This window comes from Antechinus flavipes, chromosome 6, assembly GCF_016432865.1.
Source record: "Antechinus flavipes isolate AdamAnt ecotype Samford, QLD, Australia chromosome 6, AdamAnt_v2, whole genome shotgun sequence".
Lineage (NCBI taxonomy): Eukaryota > Metazoa > Chordata > Mammalia > Dasyuromorphia > Dasyuridae > Antechinus > Antechinus flavipes.
Window position 1 is genome coordinate 202,136,585 of NC_067403.1, and position 24,846 is coordinate 202,161,430.

Here is a 24,846-nt window from a genome sequence, read left to right on the forward strand (position 1 = left end):
ATTATTCAGCTATCTCAGAGGAAAGTAATTTGGACAGAGCCTGAAATATTCAGATAATTGCCTCAATTCTCTACTTCATTTAACATCTGACATTAGAGACTTGAGGTTTTCCCTTACTAATTTTGTTTAGAAACAAAAGATAAGAATTGGCCCTTTCCCTTTGTTTATAAAAGGAGAAAAAAAAAGGAGTCCAGTAGTGGTCAAAAAAAAAGTCAGAATACACAATGTTTCTAATTCTCCACTGACTGTCAATGCCACCTAATTTTCGGAAATCATGGACTCACAATTTCAGGGTTGGAAGGGAATTTAAAGATCATCCTTGCACAATAATTACCTTATCAACATCCCTAACAAGTGGTCATACAGTCTTTTTTTTTTTTTTTTTTTTTTTTTAAATGATCTCCAGTCATAGGGAACTCATCACCTCCTGGGGTAGCCCAATTGAATTTTGGAAAGTTTTAATAATCAGGAAGCTTTTTCCTTACATCAAGTCTAAATCTAACTCTCTGCAACTTAGGATCAGATTTACTGAAAAGGGCTACACGAGTCATCCAGTCTGCCCCCAATTTTATAGACGAGGTTCAGAGAATGTATGTAATTTGTCCCAGATTACACAGGCAATAAGTGGAAGAATAAGGATTACGAAGCCGGGTCGTCTGACTCCACATTCAGCAGTACATCTACAGTACCAGTTGCCATTCTGCTCCTAATACTGCAAGTCCAACCCTGCTTCCATGTAACTTCCTCTCAGCTATCCTGTCTCTCCCAACTTTTCTTCTCCCAGTTCACCAAACACCTCATGTTTCCTCAACCAATCCTCATGAAGCATCATGTGGGAGGCCCTGAACCCTCTGACTGTCCTACAGATTCTGTCCAGCTGAACAGCCTCCCTTCTAAAACATGGCAACACAGACATCTATGACATGGTATAACCAAGACAAGAACAGTGAGGGGCTGCCATGTCTATCACGTCTCTAGTCTTGACCAAGATGCTTTGCTTCTTATCTTGGCGTTACAGGCTGCTCTGTCACATATGTTCACTAATATGGAACCCATACCTTTTTCAGATGAGTGGTCTAACCATACCTCCTTTATCTCATACCTGTAAAGGTATTTTTTGAGCTCGAGTCTTACATCTGGGTTCAAAATACATATGAAAGTACTCATCAATTAGCAGAAAGTATCAATATATTGCAATTCTGACATCAAATGACCAACTTTTAATGGAACTGTGTCATAATGTAGATCCCAGAAGAAGGCGATCAAATCAATGTGAGTAGTTCCACAATCTTGCAGACTGTGTTCCCTGCCTTGAAGTTTGGCTGCCCTTTCCAAATTCATATGTGAGGCCTCTATACAATTTAGAGACCTTTGGGGCTTACACCTGGGATACTGTAAAAACATATCAAAACTATATTCGGGGCAGAGGAAAATAACACTTTGCCCAGAACTTATTAAAAGCCAACAATGGAATGCATGCCATGATATTAGAATAACATATTCCACTGAAAAGGAACATAAAAATCAACACTGTCTTATAATTTATAAAATAACTGCACATCAGAAAATGTTAAATGTCATATCACCTGGAACAAAGTTCAATTCTCTAGCCTATGCAGAAGCTGAATTAATGGCAGCAGATCAGTTCCTTCTCTCTTACATTCAGAGAGATAATACAATGAACCTCTCATTCTTAGACAGCCCCGGCCACGGTGGTGAAATCAGGTAAGGCCTGGGGTTATCAGAGAGGAAAAGGGTTATGGTTGTACATTATATGTCTTCACTAAGTTCAAGAGAGCTGCTACTTTCTTCCTGTGTCTTTAAAAGGGAGCAAAGTGATGGCATCTCCTAGGGTTGCACAGTCAGAGTGTGTCTAGAGAGCTATCAACAGATTTTCCCATTCTCCTGAAAAGGTTGGGGATAATGAGGCTAGTCTAAGAGAATGTGGAAGACATTCCTTCTCCGTATTCATAGTAAGATATTTCCCCTAGGGCATGAGAGAAGGAAGCTTATTAACAGGGACACAAAGAGAAATAACAATGGTTGACATTTATATAGCATTTTAAGGTTTACAAACCACTCTACATACAACATGTCAATTGGTTCTCAGAGTAAACCTTTGAGAAAGATTCTATAGACATAACGGATATAGAGACAGAAGCTCAGAGAATATGACCTGAATATTTCAAAGAGTTACTATGCACTAGAAGTGGGATCAGCAGCCAGGCTCCAAGGCAGGGAGGCAGGATGGTGTAGGGGTTAAAATGCTCAGCTTGCAGTCAAGAAGTCTACAGATTCATTATGTGATCATAGATAAGACAGTCCACCTCTTGAACCTCTTTTCTAATGTCTAAAATAGACATAATAAAATCTGCACTAACTATTTCAGTGCTTTGCAAACCCAAAGCATTCTATATTCAAGAATTCTTGCTGCTTGAATCCCTGGGTTCCTTCCACTACACCTCCTGGCTCTTTCACTGTTTATAGACAAAACAGGAATTCTTCCAAGTCTATCAGAACATAGTCTCCTGCCAGTCTCTTTCTTTCATGTTAATGATGAATCACGAGAAGCACCAAATCCATTACACAAAATGCTTGGTTCTCATAATCATAAAGAAAAAAGTCTGAATAGGCTAGGAAAAAGTCAAAGAACTCAAAAGGCCCCAGAAACTCCAAGAAAGTACACAATACAGCTCCTTTCTTCAAGGAAGGTCAGCATCTTTGCCACGCATAACAGATGGTTGCCTAATAGGGAAACACATAATAAAGTCACAATCACCTCAGATCTGTGAAAAGACTGCACAAGGTTTGGGGGGAGGGTTTCTTGGGGGGTCCTCTAGCACCAGCTCATATTCTATTATATATCACAAAACAAATAATTCAGCTTCTACTTAAAGACCTCCAAGGAAGACTGAGATGAACTGATGCTAAGTGAAGTGAGCAGAACCCATAGACAATTGTGTACAGCAGCAGCAAGATTGTATGATTAACCGTAATGGATTTGGCTCTGTTCAACAGTGAGGTAACTCGGGCCAATTCCAATAGACTTGGGATGGAGAGAGCCCTCTGTCAGTCCACTATAAATCAGGAAAGGTGATCGAATATAAAATCACTGAAATGTCAGAGCTGGAAGAAATGTTAGAGGTCACCTTAACCAATCCCCGTATTTTATAAAGGAGGAAATGAAGGCCCAAGAACAGTTAACTGATGTGCCCTTCGTCAAACCTAGTTTACAGGTGGCTAAACAGAGATTAGTAGCCTCTAGGCCAGTTCTCCTTTCATAATCTTTTATCTGTGGAACTTGAACCCAGACTAAGGTACATTCCATTTATAATCCTTTGTGGACATAATTTCAGTCACACTTTTGCACATTAATGTATATAGAACAAGGTTGTCAGAGTCTGGCATTTTTTTAATTAATAAAGGTAGATTTTCTCCAAGGTTTTTCTGTTTATCCTTATCTTTCATTCATCCTCTAAGTTTTAAAGATCATGTTTACAACTCTTTACTAGACATTTCTGCTTGGCTGTCTCACTGTTGCCTCAAATTCAGCATATCAAAATTAAACTCATCATCTGTTTCCTTAAATCAGTTTCTATCCCCTAAATGTTTGTAAATACTATCATCCTCTTAGTAGCATCACTTATAAACCTATACTATTCATTTCTGTCTCCATGCATCCTTTTCTCCTTACATGAATTAACTTATGTTCTCCTCTTCTTGCAAATGACCAGATCCTACCCTCAAAGGCCCAGCTCAAATCCCATTTCCCTAAGGTTTACCAAGTACTCCAACCTCTCTACTTTGAATTCCTATAAATAGGCAGTTTATGTCACGTTGTTTACTATCATTCCAAATATTTTAGTCTCATCCAACAAATTAAATTATAATCTCCTTGGGTACAGGAACCATTTCCACTTCTGTACTATTTTCAATGACTAGCACTTAACACGTGCTTGGCAAAAACTTAAATGTTGACTGACAGGCCAAATAAATTTTAAATAAGCGGCAACTATATGGTGCACAGTTGATAGAGAAACGGCCCTGAAGTCAGAAAGATTTGAGTTCAAATTTGACCTCAGACACAACACTTACTAGCTATGTGACTCTGAACAAGTCACTTAACTCCAATTGCTTCACACACGCATACACACACACACACACACACAAAGAAGAAAAAATAATTTAAAAATTGCACTAACAAAAAAAAATTTGCACTGTAAGGAAGTCAATGGCCCTCTGAAATTATAGTAATCAAGCTTGGCTCCAAAGAAGGAATGTGAAAGAATAAATCCCCCAACATCTTTACAATTTAAACAAAAGTTTAAATTCCTTATTTTTTTTTAAATGGCTCCCTGGGAGAGGATTAGGGAAAGAATAGAACAAAAAATATAAAAACAAAGGTATCCCAAAAAGCTTATTTTTTTTTTTTAAAAAAAGCCAATGGTCTGTAATTTTCAGCATAATTACAATAGGTAACAAAAAGCATTCAATTTGATAATATTATTCCACATTCCTGAACCTGAGGTTACTCCAAAAGAACAAAAGCAAAATACAGCTTTAAGGCACAGGCCACAAAAAAAAAAAAGGCAGGTCTTATGACTATATATCTTAATGACTGCATCTTTGGACATATAACCTTAAAGGTAGAAAGAAAGCCCCCCATATTTATCGAAGCATTTTCTGTAGAAGGAAAAAACTGAAAACAAAATGGATACTGATCAACTGTGGAATATGAATGTAATAAAAAATTATTGCACCAGGAGAAATAACAAATATAACATAAGGAATTCTAGGAAACTTGGGAAGATTTGTATGAACTGATGTATAATGAAATAAGCAGAGGTTGGATAATAATTTGCATAATGACCACAATAAAGGCAAACAGCTTGGGCAGACTTCAAAACTATAATCAATACCATGAACAATCATAACTTAAGTGGATGATGGAAGCACATGCTTCTTGCTTCTTGGCAGGGAACTTAGGACTAGACACTAGACTTGCATTTTCTAACAATCCAATTTACTAATATATTTTGCCTGATGATATTTATTTGTTATTAGATAGGGATTCTATTTAAGAATGGGGAAGTAAGTAAGAAATGAGACTTTAAAAAAAAAAATCAACAAAACAAAAAATACACAGGAAAAATAATTTAAAAGGGGACATGCACTGGGCCACTTCATTGCTACTTTGCTAAATTTATTATATGTTTTTTAAAAATAAAACAGAAATTTATGGTTTCTTATACAGAACAGGAGTTAAGGCAGGGACTGAACCTAGGATTTCATGAGTACAGAGAATGCAGAAGGGAGGTAACATTTCTCAGCTCATTAAGGAGAGCCCTGGTTAAAGTTCCACATCTATGACCCTGGATAATTAATGCCAGAGGTGATTCTTGAATACTAAGTTGCAAAGAGAACCCTATCCTGAACTGGGCAAAGGTAATTTCTGGTGTCCCCTCCAGGTTGATATACAATTGTCTTTTTTGTTCTATTAATGCTTAAGTCCTTGATTTAAAATAAAAGGGAAAAAGAGAAAAAAAGAATCAATATGAGGAACTGACTTTGATGAACATATATAGAAAGAAGTAAACAACATATGAAAATATGCTCCAAATCATTATTAATCAGAGAAATGTAAATTAAGACAACTCTAAGATACCACTACACACCTGTCAGATTGGCAAGAGTGACAGGGAAAGATAATGTGGAATGTTAGAGGGGATGTAGGAAAACAGGGACACTGATACATTGTTGGTGGAATTGTGAACACATCCAGCCATTCTACAGAGTGATTTGGAACTATGCTCAAAAAGTTATCAAACTGTGCATACCCTTTGATCCAGCAGTGTTTCTATTGGGCTTATACCCCAAAGAGATACTAAAGAAGGGAAAGAGACCTGTATGTGCCAAAATGTTTGTGGCAGCCCTGTTTGTAGTGGCCAGAAGCTGGAAAATGAATGGATTCCCATCAACTGGAGAATGGCTGGGTAAATTGTGGTATATGAATGTTATGGAATATTATTGTTCTGTAAGGAATGATCAGCAGGATGAATACAGAGAGGACTGGTGAGACTTACATGAACTGATGCTAAGTGAAATGAGCAGAACCAGGAGATCATTATATACCTCAACAATGACACTGTTTGAGGATGTACTCTGATGGAAATGGATCTCTTCGATAAAGAGAGCTAATTCAGTTTCAATTGATCAAAGATGGGCAGAAGCAGCTACACCCAAAGAAAGAACACTGGGAGATGAATATAAACTGTTTGCATTTTTGTTTGTTTTTCTTCCCGGATTATTTCTACCCTTTGAATTCAATTCTCCCTGTGCAATAAGAAAACTGTTCGGTTCTGCACACATATATTGTATCCAGGATATACTATAACCTATTCAACATGTAAATGATTGCTTGCCATCTTGGGGAGGGGGTGAAGGGAGGGAGGGGAAAAATCAGAACAGAATTGACTGCAAGGGATAATGTTGTAAAAAAATTACCCTGGCATGGGTTCTATCAATAAAGTTATTAAAAAAAAAAAAAAAAAGAAGTAAACAGAATGAAGGAAACAATAAACAAGATGACGAAAATAATATAACAATAAATACTAAAAGAAAATTGTACATTGGTTAAATATCTTCACCAATTTTGGTCCTGGAGAAGGAAGGACTCACACTTCCTTCTGTTCCTTAGAGGTAGGCAAGTATGAGTGGGATTTCATGTGCCACCAGTTGGGGTTCTGAGCTGACCCAATTTGCTTCATTGGTAAGGCTACAGGAAGGCAAAGGGAGCTAGCAGATAGTACTCCCAGCAGTGACTGTGATTCAAGAACCAAGAATATCACTACAACTTTACTAACAAAACCAAAAAGGAAAAATGTCTCACCTTAGCTGGAGGTCTGACATTCTCAAATGTATTGGTGAGAAGAGACAAGATCACACAGAGGAGTGCAGAAATCAGCATCATCACCCCAACAGCCATCAGCCAGGAAATGCTACAGAAGTAGCATGACCTCTCAGCTGAGGTGCACACGATGACATGGACCGCAGAGAGAATGAGGAGCATCAAGAAGAACAGCAAAGAAAGCAAGGAAGTCGACAGCGGAATCTCAAACTCAGCCTTCTGGCACAAGGCTTTTGGGGTGCTGAGTAAAAGGAGAATCAGAACCTAGAATAGAAAATTGCAAAAGTATTCTCATGAACTAATTCCTAGTTTTTTGGGGTTTTTTTCCTTAAAGAAATTTATACTTAAAATAGATAAGGTGCTTCTTTGCCTCCATTTATTCCAGCAAGTCACCCAGGACTGAATGCAGGGAAATTTCTCAAATTTTGTTTACAACCAACTGTAATGAAGCTTGACTTGTTTTTCCCAGCACCAGTGCCAGAAGTTAATGAGGGCGGTAAGTTGGGAGCAGCAGCCTCTGAGCCTCCTCCTCTCCCTCACCAAGTAACCAAGTCAAAAGGAATTATCTGGCACCTGACCCACGTGCCCAGAGACAGAGCTCAAGAAAGCGAGGGCAAGGCCCACATCTAGGAAAACGCTGGTCTCCCATGTTGTAGAGGCCAGGCAAGGATGACTCTTTAATATGTCATCAGTAAGGGATTTCATCCCCACAGCTACTGCCCATCTCAAGGTATTTAATCACCTTATGGCCAACCTTCTGAGGCTAGGTTCTTCTCAAGCTTACAAGGCTGGCTGGGAGAGAGCAGCACAGCTGTGGCAGAAGAAGCTGTCAGGGAAGGCATGTGCCGGTGCCCTTCAACAAAGCTGGCCCCTTGCCATTCTAGGATGGAGAAGTGTTGGGCTGGAAGACGGAGGATCTGGGGAAACCCAAAGCACTCTTCCACTTTTGTGAACACAGCCGAGCTCTGTGGTGCTGGTCTGTGACCACAGTATTTACAAATAACAAGCCATACCTCCAAGACAATGACAGTCCCGACCATCATTGAGTACATATCATATTGGGCTACTTGTTTGCTCAGTGACATACTCAGAGTCTTCAAAGCATTTAAATACTGCTTAAGAACTTTTCTGCCAAGGTTTAAAAGAACTTCTGAATTATTTCCCTCCAAGTAGAGCTTGATCCAATTCCCATGCAACTTCTCTGATACTTTAAACTGCTGATATCCAGGATCTAATATGAGAAGAAAAAAAGTTTGAAAACAGCAAATTATAAGAAGAAAATTTGTCACTTATTTTCAAATCCTTATATTTGACAAATGGAAGTCATTTTGAAAATTGATACTTTGTATAGTTTAATGAAAACTGCTTTAAAAAAAAAAAACAAAAACCTAAGATATTTCTGCAAAAAATAGCCAAAACTGGTAAACACTTTCATTTTTAATCACATCTGTTTTAATATTTTGTTGTGAATGCTTTTCTAGCCAATAAATATATATCTAAAAAGCCCTTAAATAGTAGAAACCTCCAAAGAATCTTAGAGCTGAAAGAAACCTTAGACTGGGTCATATAATCCAGTATCAATACTTTCCTACAACATCCTCAATAAATATTTATCCAGTCTCTTGAGGAGTACACCCAATGACAAGGAGCTCAGTAACTGCCATACTAATCCAGAGCTATGTATGTTAATCTCAAAATAAATAAATAAATAAATGAACCGCACAAATGAAGGAACACATTTTAATAACTTCTGACTCTTAAAAAAAAAAAAAAGAGAGAGAGAGAAGAAGGCAAAAGGAATATGGCACTTATTAAGTACTTTTATAAATCTCTCATCTGATCTTCACCACAACCCTGTGTGGTAGATGCTATTATCCTCATTTTAGAATCATACTGTAAATTTATACTACTTCTTATCTCCTTTTTGGTGGATGCTATCTATAAACTTATTATTCAGAAGACAGGTTTCCATATGCTGTAATAAGACTTTTTACACCTTTAGAAGTTGGAAATATTTTACTTTCTCTAGTGTAAAAAGAATGCTGATGTTCTACTAAGTACTACTGAACCTGATAAAAATCTGTTAGAAATGACACAAAGGTATCCTATCCAATTCAATCTGCTTTCTAAATAGAAATGCCCAATAATTTGACATCTAGCTATGTCTTAAATCAGTTAAATGATGGACAATGTAGTACCATATAAACAAAGGCCATTAAGGGGCAATGAATGAAAAAACAGCTTCCCAAGAGTAGGCTGAAATCAGAAAGAGGGAACTTCTACCTATTGATTCTGACTTTCTTCAACTAGAGCCTAAAAAAACAAATTTATTCAACCCCACATGTGGTGGGGTTCAAACACCTGTATACAGTTCTCATAGCTTGTCTTCTGTTACACCTTATTAGGACAAAAATTTCAAGTTCTTTCAACTAATCTTCACTGTTTGGTTTTCAGTCTCTGCCACTATAGGGATCACCTTCTTTTCAATACACTAGTTTGTCAACATTCCTCTTAAAATGTGGTCCCCAGCAATGGACACAATATTTCAGCCTCTATTAATGCAGTCTAAAATATGTTAACTTCTCTGAAAGCTGTCAAACTGCTGGCTTATCTAAAGGTTGTAGTGATAAAAAGTCAGGTATTTTCCCCTTGAAATATTGTCAAGCCATGTCTTTCCCTATCCTGTACTTGTACAGAAACTCTGAACCCAAACTGAGGATTTGATGTGGGATGCCATTAAATGTAATTCTATTCGCATCTGCCTATTATTTGTTCTAACTTTTTAAGACCTTTCTGGTTCCTGATTCTGCCACTCCAAGGAGAAATAGCATTTTAGATGAAAGGGAACTCAGGATCCCACCTAACGTGCCAATTTCTTTTAAAACATTCCTAACAACTGATTAATCAGCCTCCACTTGAACAATTCCATTATATTCCAAGACAATCCAATTCCATGTTGGATATGTTTAATGGTTAGGAGTGAAATGACTGAAATAAGATCCCTTTGGTCCTAGTTCTACTCACTAAGAAAAACCAGATCAACAACCCACCTTCTAGGCAAACCTTTCAAATATCTGAGGGCAATAATCATGTCAATCCTAAATCTCTTTTTCTCGGTTAGATTTTTTCATTTTCTACAATGAATACTCACATGGTTTAATTTCAAGTTCCTTTACCATCTTGGTCTCACTGTTTGGGCCTGCTTCATTTTGTCTCATATTCCTAAAATATGACACCAAACCTGAACATCATGCTTCAGCTATAGTCTTACAAAGACAATATGCAATCACCATCCCTATGATCAACATGATACTTTTAATTAATGTGGCCTAATTTCTTAGGAAGTTTGGTTGCTGTATCAGAAATACAATGATTCATATTTATCTTATGGTTCATTCAACAAAAATTTCAGCTCTTTTTCACATCAACTGGTACCTAGTCATATCTTGCCAACCTTGTACTTATATATTTACTAATATGAACTCAAGTATATTTGAATTTATCATCTACACTGATCATTTCGATAACCCATGATTTCATTAGTATATGTACTCCTATAAGTACAAAGATAGAGTTGCTACTCATCCACGACTCAGTACATCCTCAAGAGTTACTATGGCTAAAAATTTCATCACTTTTCAGCTAATCTACAGAAATTCCACTTTTGACTTAGCTAACCTGTCACATGGGGGCCAGGCTGCAGAGTTCTCAAGGTAAAACTTGTGCTCTACTACTTCAAGAACTAGGGGTACTTATTGTCTCCAAAGTCTTAGTGAAGTTTTAGGTTTTAATAATCTAAAATTACACTAAAACATAGGAACTCAAAGCTCATTTTTGCAGGAAGCAAAGGAGCAGACCTAATCTCAAAGCCCATGGGCTAACGTAGTATGTATTAACTTTAAATGTGTCCCAGAGTAACTATGGGCTTTTCCTTTAGACTCTTGAGTCCAAATCAGTCCCAGTGTTTTAAAACAAATCTGTTATAGCTAACAGTTATTGGTAACATTTACCAATTCTGATAATTTTTACCTTTAGAACCTCAATTATGTTTTTTAAAAAAATTCTCTCCACTATCTCTTCATCTATCAAATCATAAATTACTGACAAGATTCAAATGGTTCTAGGCATTTAAAAACAAAAACAATATGGGAGCTATCTTCTTTTCTCCCAATTGACTCATTCTTCTGTGCAGATGAGTTCCCTTCCTCCCCATCTTTGTTATCCCCTCCCCAATGAATTTCTATTGCTTTTTCTCTTTCTTTTTCTTTACTTGGTACTCAATAGTAATAAAGTTTAAAAATTGCTATACTATGCCTGACCCACTCTGACATTAGCAAATAACTTTAACAGACATATAAAAATTCATCTTCCCATTGGTTCTTCCCTAAACACTGCCAGCCAACTCACATTAAGTGCCATAAGTAAAAAAAGGAGGCCTGGCAAAACCTTCCCAGAAGTAACCCTGATGAAGATAATCTCATGCACAAATTTTGCTGATACGAGCATGGCAGTTTAACAAAAAGAAGGCAACAGCAGCATTTGCATACAGGAAAACAAATGACTGTGCCTCATAAAAAAAAAAAAAAAAGCCATGTTAGAAAAAATGTATGTGTGCTCAAAGGGAAGAACAGCTCTTTCCTAGGGGACTGTTAGGGAAACAGGAAAAGCCTGTGACTTGCCTTTCTCAAACATCGGCACATTCTCTTGCAGAAGTCTGCTGAGCTGAACTGAATTTAAGTGCAGGAACCTCAGCTGTTCTCTCATTGTTGCTCCTTCTACAACTGGAAATAGCAGGCTCCCCACACTATTTTTTGGAATTGGCAAACCAAGGCCCACTGCTAGCGTGGCAGCCAGGTCAGTCTGCTGGACATGCTTTGGAGATTGGAAGTTACCTGAAAACATGAGAAAAAAAAAAGCTTCTTACTCAAGGTAGTGTGAAATTAGAAGGTGAGCCCTGAATCTGAAACCTTAATGCCATCTCTTGTATTAATTACATATATTTGGGTTCCTCCCTGAAGCTTTGGGGCATCAGGTACCAAACCTGTAACAGAAAGGGACTGAGGGAGCAGATGTCTAACATATCTCTAAAATTCTACCAATTTAGGATTTTCTACAGCCTTCTAAAAGTAATCAATTTTCAAGCACATTTACAAAGAAGAAAAAGAAAGCCCCCAAGTCTATTCCTTTGCAAAAGTGAAAGACCCAGGGTATAACACATTGCACATTATTTTCACTTTTTCCAATACATTAATTTAATTTGTTTTGTTATTTTTTCTCTTTGTTTTTTTCCTTTAAACTATTATTTGTTTTATGGGATGGCTCTCTGGGAATGGAGAAGAGGAAGGATATTATGGGAAATTTGGGGATGTAAAAAAGCCATCAATACAAATTAAAAAAAAAAAAACTTTTTAAACCAATTTTACTAACTGAATACTAGTAGCTGGAACAATACAAAATTCTAGCCCCTTATAATTTAGGACTTAACTAACTAAACCTTGTATTCATCCTCTTTTTTCCCACCCTGCAGGCATCAATTCTAACACAGTACGCTGCACACAGTGAGTGCTTAATAAAGGTCTGTTGAATTGAATGGAGGCAAAATGATCTTACTTAATTCAGTTCAATTAACATTTATTGAACACCCACTCAAATCCCTGCTCTGTGGTAGCAGAGGGATCAGGAAAGAATAAATGGAAGAGAGAGCAATTGAGCTAAGCTTTGAAGGATTCTGAAAGGGTAGATGAGGAGGGAGACAATGAGAATGAACAGCACAAATGGAAGGAAGAAACATATCAAGTGGAGAGACTAGCTTTAAGGTTGAATATGTAAAGGAAAATAAAGTGAAAGAAGGCTGGAAATGGAAGGCGCAATATCCCTGGTTGCTTCAAATGATCATCTTCTCAAGGCATGATGATAATTAAGAGTCAATGATTACAATCAGAGTAAATGGACCCTTTTACCCAATTCTAATTTAATATATTCAACATCTTATTTAAATAAGATTTCTTGGGGATTATTATAACTGTAACTATTGTCTGCTCATCTACCTCTTTTTTAATGTTGATTTTCATTTTTGCTCTAAGTGGTCTAACTATATGATTCGGAAATGATTCCATTAGTAACCTGTTAATTCCCAAGATGAAATCAATTTTGTTTTTTGAAACAATGCTCAGTCTACCACATGCAGAACTTTCTAACTCTTTTTGTTAAGAAAATATTCACAACATACTCTTCCAAACCTTCCTGTCCTGTGCAGGTTTTGTCCAAGACTTTTTGTAAATCTGAAACTTTCCAGGTCACCTTTTAAATAGCTTTGATAGTTTCTGTGCCAAAGGAATCTGACCATGTGAGATGTAAGGAGAACCACAGCTGTAGATATCTTGAATGAAGTCCTTTTTGACATATGCAGGAAGAATTTCATCATTTGTTAGCCATTTTTACTTCGTGGATTTAAGTCTACTGCCATATTTTCCAGAAACACTTGATCTAGAGCATGTAGGAGTCCGAGAATGTGTCAAGGACACATATGAAACAACATAAATTGTTGTTATACCCCAAGCTGGACTCACTGTATATCCTTGGGAGGCAAGACAGGTGCTGAAATGGACAAAGGACTGGCCTCCCCTCCCCTCCCTCAGTCTTAGGGCCTGGAGTTGCCAGAGAAGGGTCTGCTCAGCTAGATTAGGGGACTTCTTTTCTTTAAAGTGCCAGATCAACAATGTTCCCAAGGATATCTGTTCCATGAGGGTGGTCACCTAACCCTGATCCCTATCTATGTTAAAACATCTGCCTTTGTATCTTTCCTCCTGTAAAGTCAAGTTACTGTTTAATGTCAAAATATGCCAGCAAGGGTGAACAAGAATGCTTATAAGACTGTCCCTACTTCAGTTGGGCACGGAACCATGCCAGAATCCTACTGGAGTCCGTCCTGGCCATGCAGACTATCTAGGCCAGTTACAAATAAATTATTTCTAACTTATGAATTACTATGGCCGTCTTGAATTTTATTGCCTGGGCTATTTCATTGCTAACCAATCTGTGCCAAGCTGGGAAAGTGCTTGTGCTTCTCAGAGAAGTAGACCCTTCCATCTTCATAATTCAGCTGTTCCCAAAGGAAAAGAATGAGGGTTTTGCCATTACTTAGCTCTTCCCTGTGGGGAGTAGTCTTATCTCATGATGTTATGATTGCCTTTTGACAGGACTTACTCTATTGCTGCTGCTATGTCACTACGTATCAGCAGTGCTTGAGACCTAACTATGATTCAGACAGAGTACTATAGAATCTGTTTCTGCAAATGACATAAGTGTTCTCATCTTTCAACATGACCAACCTTCTCTGCTATAATAGGGACAATGTTTTCCTCCCTTCTCTAGGCGATTTCTCTTCATTCGGGAGGCAAAGCCTTCTGAACTCTTTGTTGTCCAGTCTGACCCTGATCTAGGGCCTGGGCCCTCAGGGATGCCCCTTTTGGGGCAGCCTGCCTCCCCGCTTGGGTTCCACTTTACTGCTGCACTCATGCGGGTTCCGTGTGCTGGCTGAATGGTCTCGCATGGTGCAGCCTGTGAAGCAGCCAGCGTGATCATTGCTGCCTGTGTTCTCCGCTCCTGACCTAAGGCCTACAAGCTCCTGTGGAGGAATCTGTATGGAAGAGTCCTTGGAGCTTGCTCCCTTTGATCTTCTTTTGCAATATCACGAACACCATCATTCTCTCTGAGAACCTGGTAATAATTCTTTCTTCACTGACAAAAAAGAACGTCCTCATGTCACCGGGGTGAAATCAATGTGATTAAATTCTGTCTTGGTGTTTTTCGGAATGATTCTTTGAATGAATAAATTAAACAAATACTATTCAGGTGCCTGCTAGGTAAGGAGCCTTACGGTAGATAATGAGGAAATGCAAGATCTGGTTGTTGTGCTCATGGAATGAAGTTAACAAGGAAATATGACGCAAAGCTAAATAATCACAGTAAAACTGTCTTAAAAATATAGAGAAGAACTGCTACCTGAGGGAAGAACTTCTGGGAAAGGTAGCATATTAATTAAGGTTTGAAAAGATAAGTAAGACAAAAAGGCCTAAAGAAATCAAAGAAAAAAAGGACCCATATGTACCAAAAAAAAAGAATTTATAGTGGCCTTTTTGTAATGCCAAAGAACTGGAACCAAAATCAATTGGGAAATGTTGGAAAAACTTATATAAATAAATAGAATACTATTGTGCTAAAGAAATGATGAAAGGAACAGTTTCTGAGAAATCTGGAAATATTTACATTAACTGATGGAGAATGAAGAGCAGAACAAAACAATAATTTAAAGAACAAGCATATTTTAAAAACAAACTTTGAAAGACTAAAGAATCCTGATCAATACAATGATTAGCCATGATTCTATAGTACTAATGAAATAATCCATCCACTTCCTGCTTGAGAGGTGATAGGATAAAGAACATGATACACACTGTGAGTGTGCTTGGCTATGCACAGTTATTGGAAAAGCAGAAAAATGGATTTTTGTTCACTGAAAAAAAATTAATTTAAAAAAAAAAAAGGGCAAATAATTCAGAGAAGTTTAAAGAAACTCCAGATACAGAGCAAGTGTGAGCAAAGACTTAAGAGGCAGGAAAGTAGAGGAAATATAAGAGGAATGGCAAATAACTGTTTGGATACTAGGGTATTTGCCAGATAATGTTGTAAGAAAAAAGACTACAAAGATGAGATGGTACCAGATAGTTAAGATCTTAAATGTCCAAGTATTTAAACTTCTCTTGCTTCAGTTGCCTCAAATTTAAAATGAGAGGATTGGACTAAGGAGACCTCTAAGGTCACCTTTAGCTCAACTTAATCTATAATCTTTAGGCTTTGGTCTTTTTTTTTTTTCCCATTTCTTCCCCCTCAACCATGTTTTTCACTCTATTTTCTCCTGCCCTCTTCAGACCTATTTTCACTAAGTATCAAAATACACTTTAATTTGAAGGATCTTTATAATTAAGAATTTCTCTGTCATTTCATATTCTGTAATGTATGTTGACACAAGCTACAATTGTCATTGTAGTCCTTGTCCACAGTGAGAACTGCAAGGCAATGTGAATAAGTACCCCATAAAATAATGTTTCTCATTGTTTTGGGAGCATGACAAAACCAATGCTACTGACTACATCATTTGCCTCTCCAAGGTAAGTTTGTGAATCATTATTGTATTTAGGTGCAACTTTACAACTTTGGGATTTCACTTAGGAGAATATTAATATGCGTAATATATTAACCCGTTTGTCAGTAGGCAGAGATCTTATATACAGAAAATCCTAGTAGTTATTTTTATAGATGGTATAAAAACCATGCCAGCCAATAACAAAGAAAAACATCATCAGAAGGTTTCAGAACTCAGTTCAAGGCCATGTCCAGTCATGACTTATGAGAAATGAGCCTTGAAGAGATGATTCTGTGACGACCCCAACTCAATTAATCCTAAAGGTTCTACTGCCTCTGAGATCAAACACAAACAACTCTGTTGAGCTATAAAATCCTGTACAAGTTCCCCATACCAAAATAAAGCAAAATGAGTACATGATTTGGGCATAAAGGCTGATACTGTAAGCAAATCAGGAGAGTAAGGGATAACTTATCTATCAGATCTTTGGAAAAGGAAGGAATTTATGACCAAAGAAGAACTAGAGAACATCATGAAAGGCAAAACGGACAATTCTGATTACATTAAATTAAAAAGGTTTTGCACAAACAAAACCAACAAAACAAAATTTAAAAGGAAGTACAAAGCTGGGGGAAAAAATTTTATAGCCAGTGTTTCTGATAAAGGTCTCATTTCTAAAATATATAAAGACCTGTGTCAAATTTATAAGAATACAAATCATTCCCCAATTGATATAGTCAAAGGATATGAACAGACATTTTTTAGATGATGAAATTAAAGCCATCTACAGTAATATGAAAAAATGCTCTAAATCACTACTGATTAGAGAAATGCAAATTAAAACAACTCTATAGATTGTTGACACCTCTCAGATTGACTAAGATGACAGGAAAAGATAGTGATAAATGTTGGAGGGGATATGGGAAAACTGGGACACTAAGAAGTGGGGGGTTGTTGGGGTTGTGAAATGATCCAAACATTCTGGAGAGCAATTTGGAACTATGCCCCAAGTGCTATCTATCTGTGCTTATCTTTTGACCTAGTAGTGTCACTATTGGGTCAGTGTCCCAAGGAAATCATAAAGGAGGGAAAAGGATCCATAGGTGCAAAAATGTTTATAGCAGTTCTTTTTGTGGTAGCGAAGAAATGGAAAATAAGTAGATGCCCATCAAATGGGGAATGGCTGAACAAGTTGTGATACATGAAAGTTATGAAATATTATTGTTTTATAAAAAATAAAGAACAAGATGATTCTAGAAAGGCCTGAAAAGATTTACACAAACTGATGCTGAGTGAAACAAGCAGAATGAGGAATGTATTCTACATAGTAACAACAAGATTGTGCGATGAACAATATGAAAGACTTGGTTCTTCTCAGTGATTCAGTAAACCAAAGCAATCTCAATAGACTTTAGATAGAAAATGCCATCTGCCTCTGGAAAAAGAACTATGAAGACTGAATATAAATCAACATACGCTATGTTCACTTCTTTTTTCTATTTTGTTTTTCTCTCCCATGGTTTTTCCTTTTGTTCTGTGTTTTCTCTCCTAACATGATTCATAAAGTAATGTGTATTAAAAATAAATTAAGTAATCAAAAAAAAAAAAGTCCTGGATAAGTTGGCTCCAGCCTGTCTTTCTAGCTTCACTAAATATTATTCTACCTTCTAAACTTAGTAATTGATCTAAACTAGTCTTCTTTCTACTCCTCACAAGGGGTATTCCATCTCTTATCTGCATGCCTTTGCATCAGCCATTATACAAGCTGAGAAGTACTCCTTCCTCACCTTGGCTGCAGAGTACATCTTTTTCTTTAGCTAAAACATTTTCCTGACCCCACTCTCATAATTACTAGTGTCCTCTTTTATACTTAACTCCTCTGTATATAATTGTATTTATTAACTTTATATGGACGCTATAGAAAAGATTAAGATTGATTCTATGCCATTTTCTTATTAATTGTACTTTCAATTAATTTATTTTGTCCTATAATTGCTAAAATCATGGTTCTTTGTCTTTGAACTTAGTACAAATGGCCTGTAATGGCTAAAGATTAAAAATCCATCTCTCCTTGACTGATCTTTGAGAATACATGTGAAAAGAAAGGAAGTCAGACCTAATATCTTTATTCCACACCAAGCTATGTGTGGTCTACTATTTCACACCTCAAATCAAACAAAAAGCATTTTTTTACCTAATGAGAGAAGACAGGTCATTGCTAGTACCCTATTACAACTTCCAAATATCATGTTGTTCCCTGCACCTCAGTTTTGTGATCTATCATATAGCCCTTAATCTGATGATGTTATCTATCTTGCTTTGTTCTTTTGTTTTGTGTTGCAAGCCGAAGGCCCCCGCCCAGGTGCCTTTCTCATGGCCCTAGCCCAGGTGCCTTTTCCCCACCCTTTGCTGCAACAGAATCACGCAGGTGGTCAAACAATCCTGAGAACTGCAACTGGGCAAAACGGTCTTGAGAATCAATCTTGAGTTGTCACCACACTATGTTCCTGCTCACTGGACCAGCTATAGCCCATGTTCTTTTCCCAGACCCTACCCTACTTCTCTTTCCCATGCTTTTTCCTATATAAGTTGTACCCTGAGAGCAATAAACTGAGACCTTGGCAACAATCAGCTTGGTCTCCCTCCTCTTTCTCGCCCGTTTCTCCTCAGGCTGGATCCTCCTCGAAACCCCTACGAGTAACTAGGTCTCGCCAGTCGAGACAGTTTTGAACTTCCCAAAACTTAGATAAAGAGAACTGTTCTTTTGCTAGGGAGGCAAGCCAATGACCTAATAAATGTTATCTTGCTCAGACATCTGCCTCAGTTTATCCTTCTGTTAAAATTCAAACAAAACACTGTATATATTTTATGTGTGCATATTGTATTTCCTGCATATTGCAGGCTCCTTATCAAGCCATTCTCCAATTGATAAATGGTCAAAGGATATGAACAGACAATTTTCAAATAATGAAATTGAAACTATTTCTACCCATATGAAATGGTGCTCCAAATCACTATTGATCAGAGAAATGCAAATTAAGACAACTCTGAGATACCACAACACACCTCTCAGATTGGCTAAGATGACAGGAAAAGATGATGAATGTTGGAGAGGATGTGGGAAAAGTGGGACACTGATACATGTTGGTGGACTTGTGAATGGATCCAGCCATTCTGGAGAGCAGTTTGGAACTATGCCCAAAGAGTTATCGAACTGTGCATACCCTTTGATCCAGCAGAGCTACTATTGGGCTTATACCCCAAAGAGATCTTAAAGAAGGGAAAGGGACCTATATGTGCAAAAATGTTTGTGACAGCCCTTTTTGTAGTGGCTAGAAACTGAAAAATGAATGGCTGCCCATCAGTTGGAGAATGGCTGAATAAGTTATGATATATGAATGTATGTAATATTGTTGTTCTATAAGAAATGACCAGCAGGATGATTTCAGAAAGGCCTGGAGAGACTTACATGAACTGATGCTGAGTGAAATGAGCGGGACCAGGAAGTCATTATATACTTCAACAACAATACTATATGATGATCAATTGTGATGGATGTGGTCCTCTTCAACAATGAGATGAAATAAATCAGTTCCATTTGTTCAATAATAAATAGAACCAGCTACACCCAGTGAAAGAACTCTGGGAAATGAGTATGGACCACAACATAGCATTTCCACTCCCTGCTTTTGTCTATTTGCATTTTTGATTTCCTTCTCGGGTTATTTTTACCTTATGTCTAAGTCCGATTTTTCTTGTGTAACAAAATAACTGTATGGATATGCATACATATAATGTATTTAACATATACTTTAACATATTTAACATGTATGGGTCTACCTGCCATCTAGAGGAGGGGGTGGGGGTAAGGAGGGGAAAAGTTGGAACAAAAGTTTTGCAAGGGTTAATGATGAAAAATTGCCCATACATATATCTTGCAAATAAAAAGCCATAATAAAAAAATAAAATAAACATTAAAAAAAAAACATTCATATACCATTAAAAAAAAAAAATGAAATGACCAGCAGGATGAATACAGAGAGGCTTGGAGAGACTTACATGAATTGATGCTCAGTGAAATGAGCAGAACCAGGAGATCATTACACACTTCAACAACAATACTGTATGAGGATGTATTCTGATGGAAGTGGATCTCTTTGGCAGTGAGAGGATCCAATTTAGTTCCAATTGATCAGTAATGAAGAGAACCAGCTATACCCAGTGAAAGAACACTGGGAAATGAGTGTGGACCACAACATAGCATTTGCACTCCCTGCTTTTGTCTATTTGCATTTTTGATTTCCTTCTCGGGTTATTTTACCTTATGTCTAAGTCCGATTTTTCTTGTGTAACAAAATAACTGTATGGATATGCATACATATAATGTATTTAACATATACTTTAACATATTTAACATGTATGGGTCTACCTGCCATCTAGAGGAGGGGGTGGGGGTAAGGAGGGGAAAAGTTGGAACAAAAGTTTTGCAAGGGTTAATGATGAAAAATTGCCCATACATATATCTTGCAAATAAAAAGCCATAATAAAAAAATAAAATAAACATTAAAAAAAAAACATTCATATACCATTAAAAAAAAAAAATGAAATGACCAGCAGGATGAATACAGAGAGGCTTGGAGAGACTTACATGAATTGATGCTCAGTGAAATGAGCAGAACCAGGAGATCATTACACACTTCAACAACAATACTGTATGAGGATGTATTCTGATGGAAGTGGATCTCTTTGGCAGTGAGAGGATCCAATTTAGTTCCAATTGATCAGTAATGAAGAGAACCAGCTATACCCAGTGAAAGAACACTGGGAAATGAGTATGGACCACAACATAGCATTTGCACTCTTTCTGTTATTATTTGCTTGCATTTTTGTATTTCTTCCCAGGTTATTTTACCTTCTTTCTAAATCCGATTTTTCTTATGCAACAAGATAACTGTATAAATATATATACATATATTATATTTAACATATACTCTAACATATTTAACATGTATAGGATTACCTGCCATTTAGGGAAGGGGATGGAGGGAAGGAGGGTAAAAGTTGGAACAGAAGTTTTTGCAAGGGTCAATGTTGAAACATTGCCCATACATATGTTCTGTCAATAAAAGGCTATTAAAAAAAAAAAAAAAAAGAATGAATGCAAGCTTCTTGTGAGAAGGGATAGCTTCATTTTTGTATTTGTATCTCCAGGCCCTAGCTCATAGTAGGTACTTCAGAAATACTTACTGAGTAGAATGACACACATATTTTCACATATGGCCAATGTATTGAATTGTTTTGCCTATCTCATTTCTTATGAGGGAGAAGGTGGGTTGGGGGAATCACTGGGAAGTAATGGGATATTTTTTAAAAAGCAGCTCGCCACAGGCTTTCCCATGACGGTCACTGTGGTAGTGAGAGGCACAGCAGAGAACTTCACTTCACAGCCTGCTAAGGCCAAAGACTTCTCGTTACCCAATAGTGAAGCTGCTGGCTCCTGGAGGTCTTTGAGGGGGGCAGGACTGACCCACCGTCAGCGGGCAGTCTGCTGCCAGGATCACAATGAGATCCTTCTTGTCTTAGCCAAGCTTGCAGGAACTAGTGTGTGACCGGGAACATCTCTGCCGGCTCAGGCTTCCCTCCATGACAAAGTGAGGCGTCAGAGAGAGCTTTCTGCAGAAGAATTCTTCTTTACTAATCACACGATCCAAAATTTAAACCAATTTCTAAAGTAAATCTTTCTCATCTTTCCATCAACAGTAAGAGAAAGATCATTTTATCATAAGCAACTGGTGCTGATTTTTTTTAATCCCATACCCCCTTTGTCTGAAGGTTCAGACAACTCTTAGTCTTAACTTTAAAAAAAATTCTCACCCTCCTCACAGGGTGTCACTTTACCTACAACCTCTCTTAATTAGGCAAGTCATATCCCTGCTAAGACCACAGCTGGAGAATAAATTGGAATATAAACTCTCTAAGAACCCTCCAGGAGAAGGAAGGTGCCTGTCTACAACCAATCCTCATCAGCTAGGAGACTACAAAGGACTCCTACATTCAAGAGAGTCCTCAGGGGCTGCCTGTGATCTCCGGTGACCTAGTTAGGGCCAGCTAATGTTATTTTAAAAAATTCAGCTTTAGAAGATGAAAACTTTCTCATAAAATGAAATATTCCTTTCTCCTTCTAATCTAAATAAGCTGCTTAGAAATCCTCAGTCTCCCACAATACATATGAATAACTCTCACTACTTCAATGGATCAGTGCCCGCAGAGATGGGACGGCTCCTTCTGACGGGGCTGATCACCGCCTCGCCAGGGTGGCCTTGGCTGGGCAATGCTCATCCGCATTTATTGCCAGATACTGTGGCAATCATTTTCAGATTTTACAACCCGGCTTCACAGACTCACAGATCAAGAGCAAGCAGGGACTTCACAGCCCTAGACCAACCCCCTCAATTTTACAGCCCACAGAAGCCAAGTGTCTGGATCAGTGAGCCAGCTAGAATCTGAGGGGGGACTGGAACCCAGAGTCACGGGCTCCTGAGCCAGAGTTCTTCCCGCTGTAGCATTTCCGGTACGAGACACACTGCAGAAGTAGGCAAGTGATTCCAAACCCTAATTCTAAGGGCCAAACTGCCCAGAAACTCAGTTCAGCAAGAGTTTAACCTAGGCTCAGCACTGTGGAAGCCACTTAGGGAGACACAATGTTCAGATAAGGATCATCTCCATTTTCATGAAGCTTATATTAAATACACAAAGACCTTTGCTGCAAACACATGTTAAGTGAATGAGAGGCCCACAAAGACTTAGATGAAGGTCAAGGCAGGTAAACAGCAACAGTGAGGAGAAAAAGCATCTGAGCTGAATCGAGGATTCCACATGTAAGGGCTGAGGTAAGCAGGAACCTGAGGGGTGAGGGGCAAACGGAGCTTTTAAGGACAGTAAATATCTATTTTGTCTGGGACGTAGAGTATGTAGAGGGGAACAGGAAGAAAAAAGGTAGTGGAGAGGGTAGGAAGGCTCCATATTGTTAAGAGTTTAGAATGCCAGGCTAAAGTCTCCCTAGTAAGCAACAAGGAACTGCTAACAGGTATGGGTAACAAGGTACCCACATAATCAGGTCTATGCATACAGAACAGGAATCAGTCAAAGAGAAGGATGGCTGCAAAAGTCGATGCTATATAGGGTAATGGTACTGGACAGAAGTCAAGAGATGGCAGAGACAAAATGGTTAACCTTTTTTAAAAAAAATTTTCTTGAAAAATGGAGACTCTAGTACAAACCATGAATATAAATGCAGTACAATAAATTTAACCAAAAAAAAAAAAAAACTTCAAAAGTCATACCGCTTTTCCTTTGAAATGCAGAGCTGATCAAGACCAGAGGTGTGCTCACTTCCTCTACTGAAGAGGCTCCATGGCCTCCTGTTTCAGACATCCCATGATCTCCACAAAGGACCAATAAATGGGGCAAAGAAGCCTCTCTCTCCTACAATTAAAAGGACAAACTTCTCAACTGCATTACAAATTGAAGGGCTGTCATAAGCTCTAGAGTCCCTGAGGTGCTTTCCAGCACTGTAACATACACTAAACACTGGGACAGGAGATGGATAAGGCTCAGGAACTAAAGGAATTTGGCTGCACTAGCTCCCGAAGGTCCTAAAGTCTTTAAGAATTTCTCCATCATTCATAGTTAAGAGTTCAATTCTAATCTTCATCAGCCTGTTATACAGCTTCTGATTAGTAGCTGCTGAAACACTATAGAAGAGGCATAATTATGAGAAAATACGTCCTAGGTGGATCGATGATTCCATAGGAGTAATGGAAGTATTAAGAAATAGGAAAGCAATAATTTATAACATAGGCATTGGTGTGAAAAAGACAGTACTCCTAAATAGGCGTAGAAGAGCAGTCTGGTGACCATTATGTATTAACGAAGTAAAGAGCCATGCTATGGGGTTTCTCTGTATTGGGGGAAACATATGCAAAGCTGACCTCATCACTTCACTGAAAATATCTTTCATCTCCCCAACTACAACAAATTTACTCCAATAAAATGTTTTGCCACTTTAATATATAGAGATTCTAATAGCAGATGAACTCTAAAGAGATTTATGGTTTGAACTCCCCAATTCATCTCTAAATGAATCAAAAGTATGCCCAGAAATCAGACATAATTAAGGTTATGTTAAGTTTCCATGTCAATATAATGTAGATATTTGTAAAAAGATCTTCAAAATAAAAGCACTTGTGGAAGAAAAACAACCCTTATCATTCCACAGCACTCCTAATACATTAGGAAAGCTTGAGGGCAAGATCCAATGCTAAGGAAATAAGACTGTAAGTAATTTCAGATGACTGGAAAGTCTTAATTCATGCCATCTCTTTGCTAAATGGTTTTTGAACACCTATGATGTTCAAGGCACAAATTCTCCCTGATATTAATGTTTACCTAAATGAGTATAGGCCTGGATAGGCAAAAATGTGAAAGTAGAGATTTCTTATTTGTTCTCTTTCTTCTAATAACCAAACAGCAATTGAAAAAAAATCCACTGTACTAGAGTAATGCCCCCAAAGTAGCTTACCTTGGACAACAACGAAATATGGATCTTCTTTAGGATGTAATCCATCTCTTTAAGTTTTGGTCCTACGATAGGACTATGTGGCCCAGTCACATGACCAATATGATCCAATCCTAGGTAGTGAAGAATTAGCATATCCCAGTCTTCTCTTTTTAATACATTATCCAAATGCCTTGTAATATTATCATCAACCTTTAGAAGGAAGGAAAAAAATGC

At 37.7% G+C, this 24,846-nt stretch overlaps 1 protein-coding gene across 2 annotated transcripts in view; it reads right to left on the minus strand.

Moving 5' to 3' along the window:
• PIGG (phosphatidylinositol glycan anchor biosynthesis class G) overlaps positions 1 to 24,846 on the minus strand; it is a 91,519-nt gene that overhangs the window by 53,254 nt on the left and 13,419 nt on the right. For both annotated transcript variants that reach the window (XM_051967478.1, XM_051967479.1), the window contains exons 4-8: positions 24,634 to 24,822; positions 23,396 to 23,537; positions 11,587 to 11,799; positions 7,921 to 8,138; positions 6,890 to 7,171 (exon numbers count right to left, since the gene is read on the minus strand). In XM_051967478.1, coding sequence (XP_051823438.1) covers positions 6,890 to 7,171; positions 7,921 to 8,138; positions 11,587 to 11,799; positions 23,396 to 23,537; positions 24,634 to 24,822 — 1,044 coding nt within the window. The remainder of the gene's footprint in view (positions 1 to 6,889; positions 7,172 to 7,920; positions 8,139 to 11,586; positions 11,800 to 23,395; positions 23,538 to 24,633; positions 24,823 to 24,846) is intronic.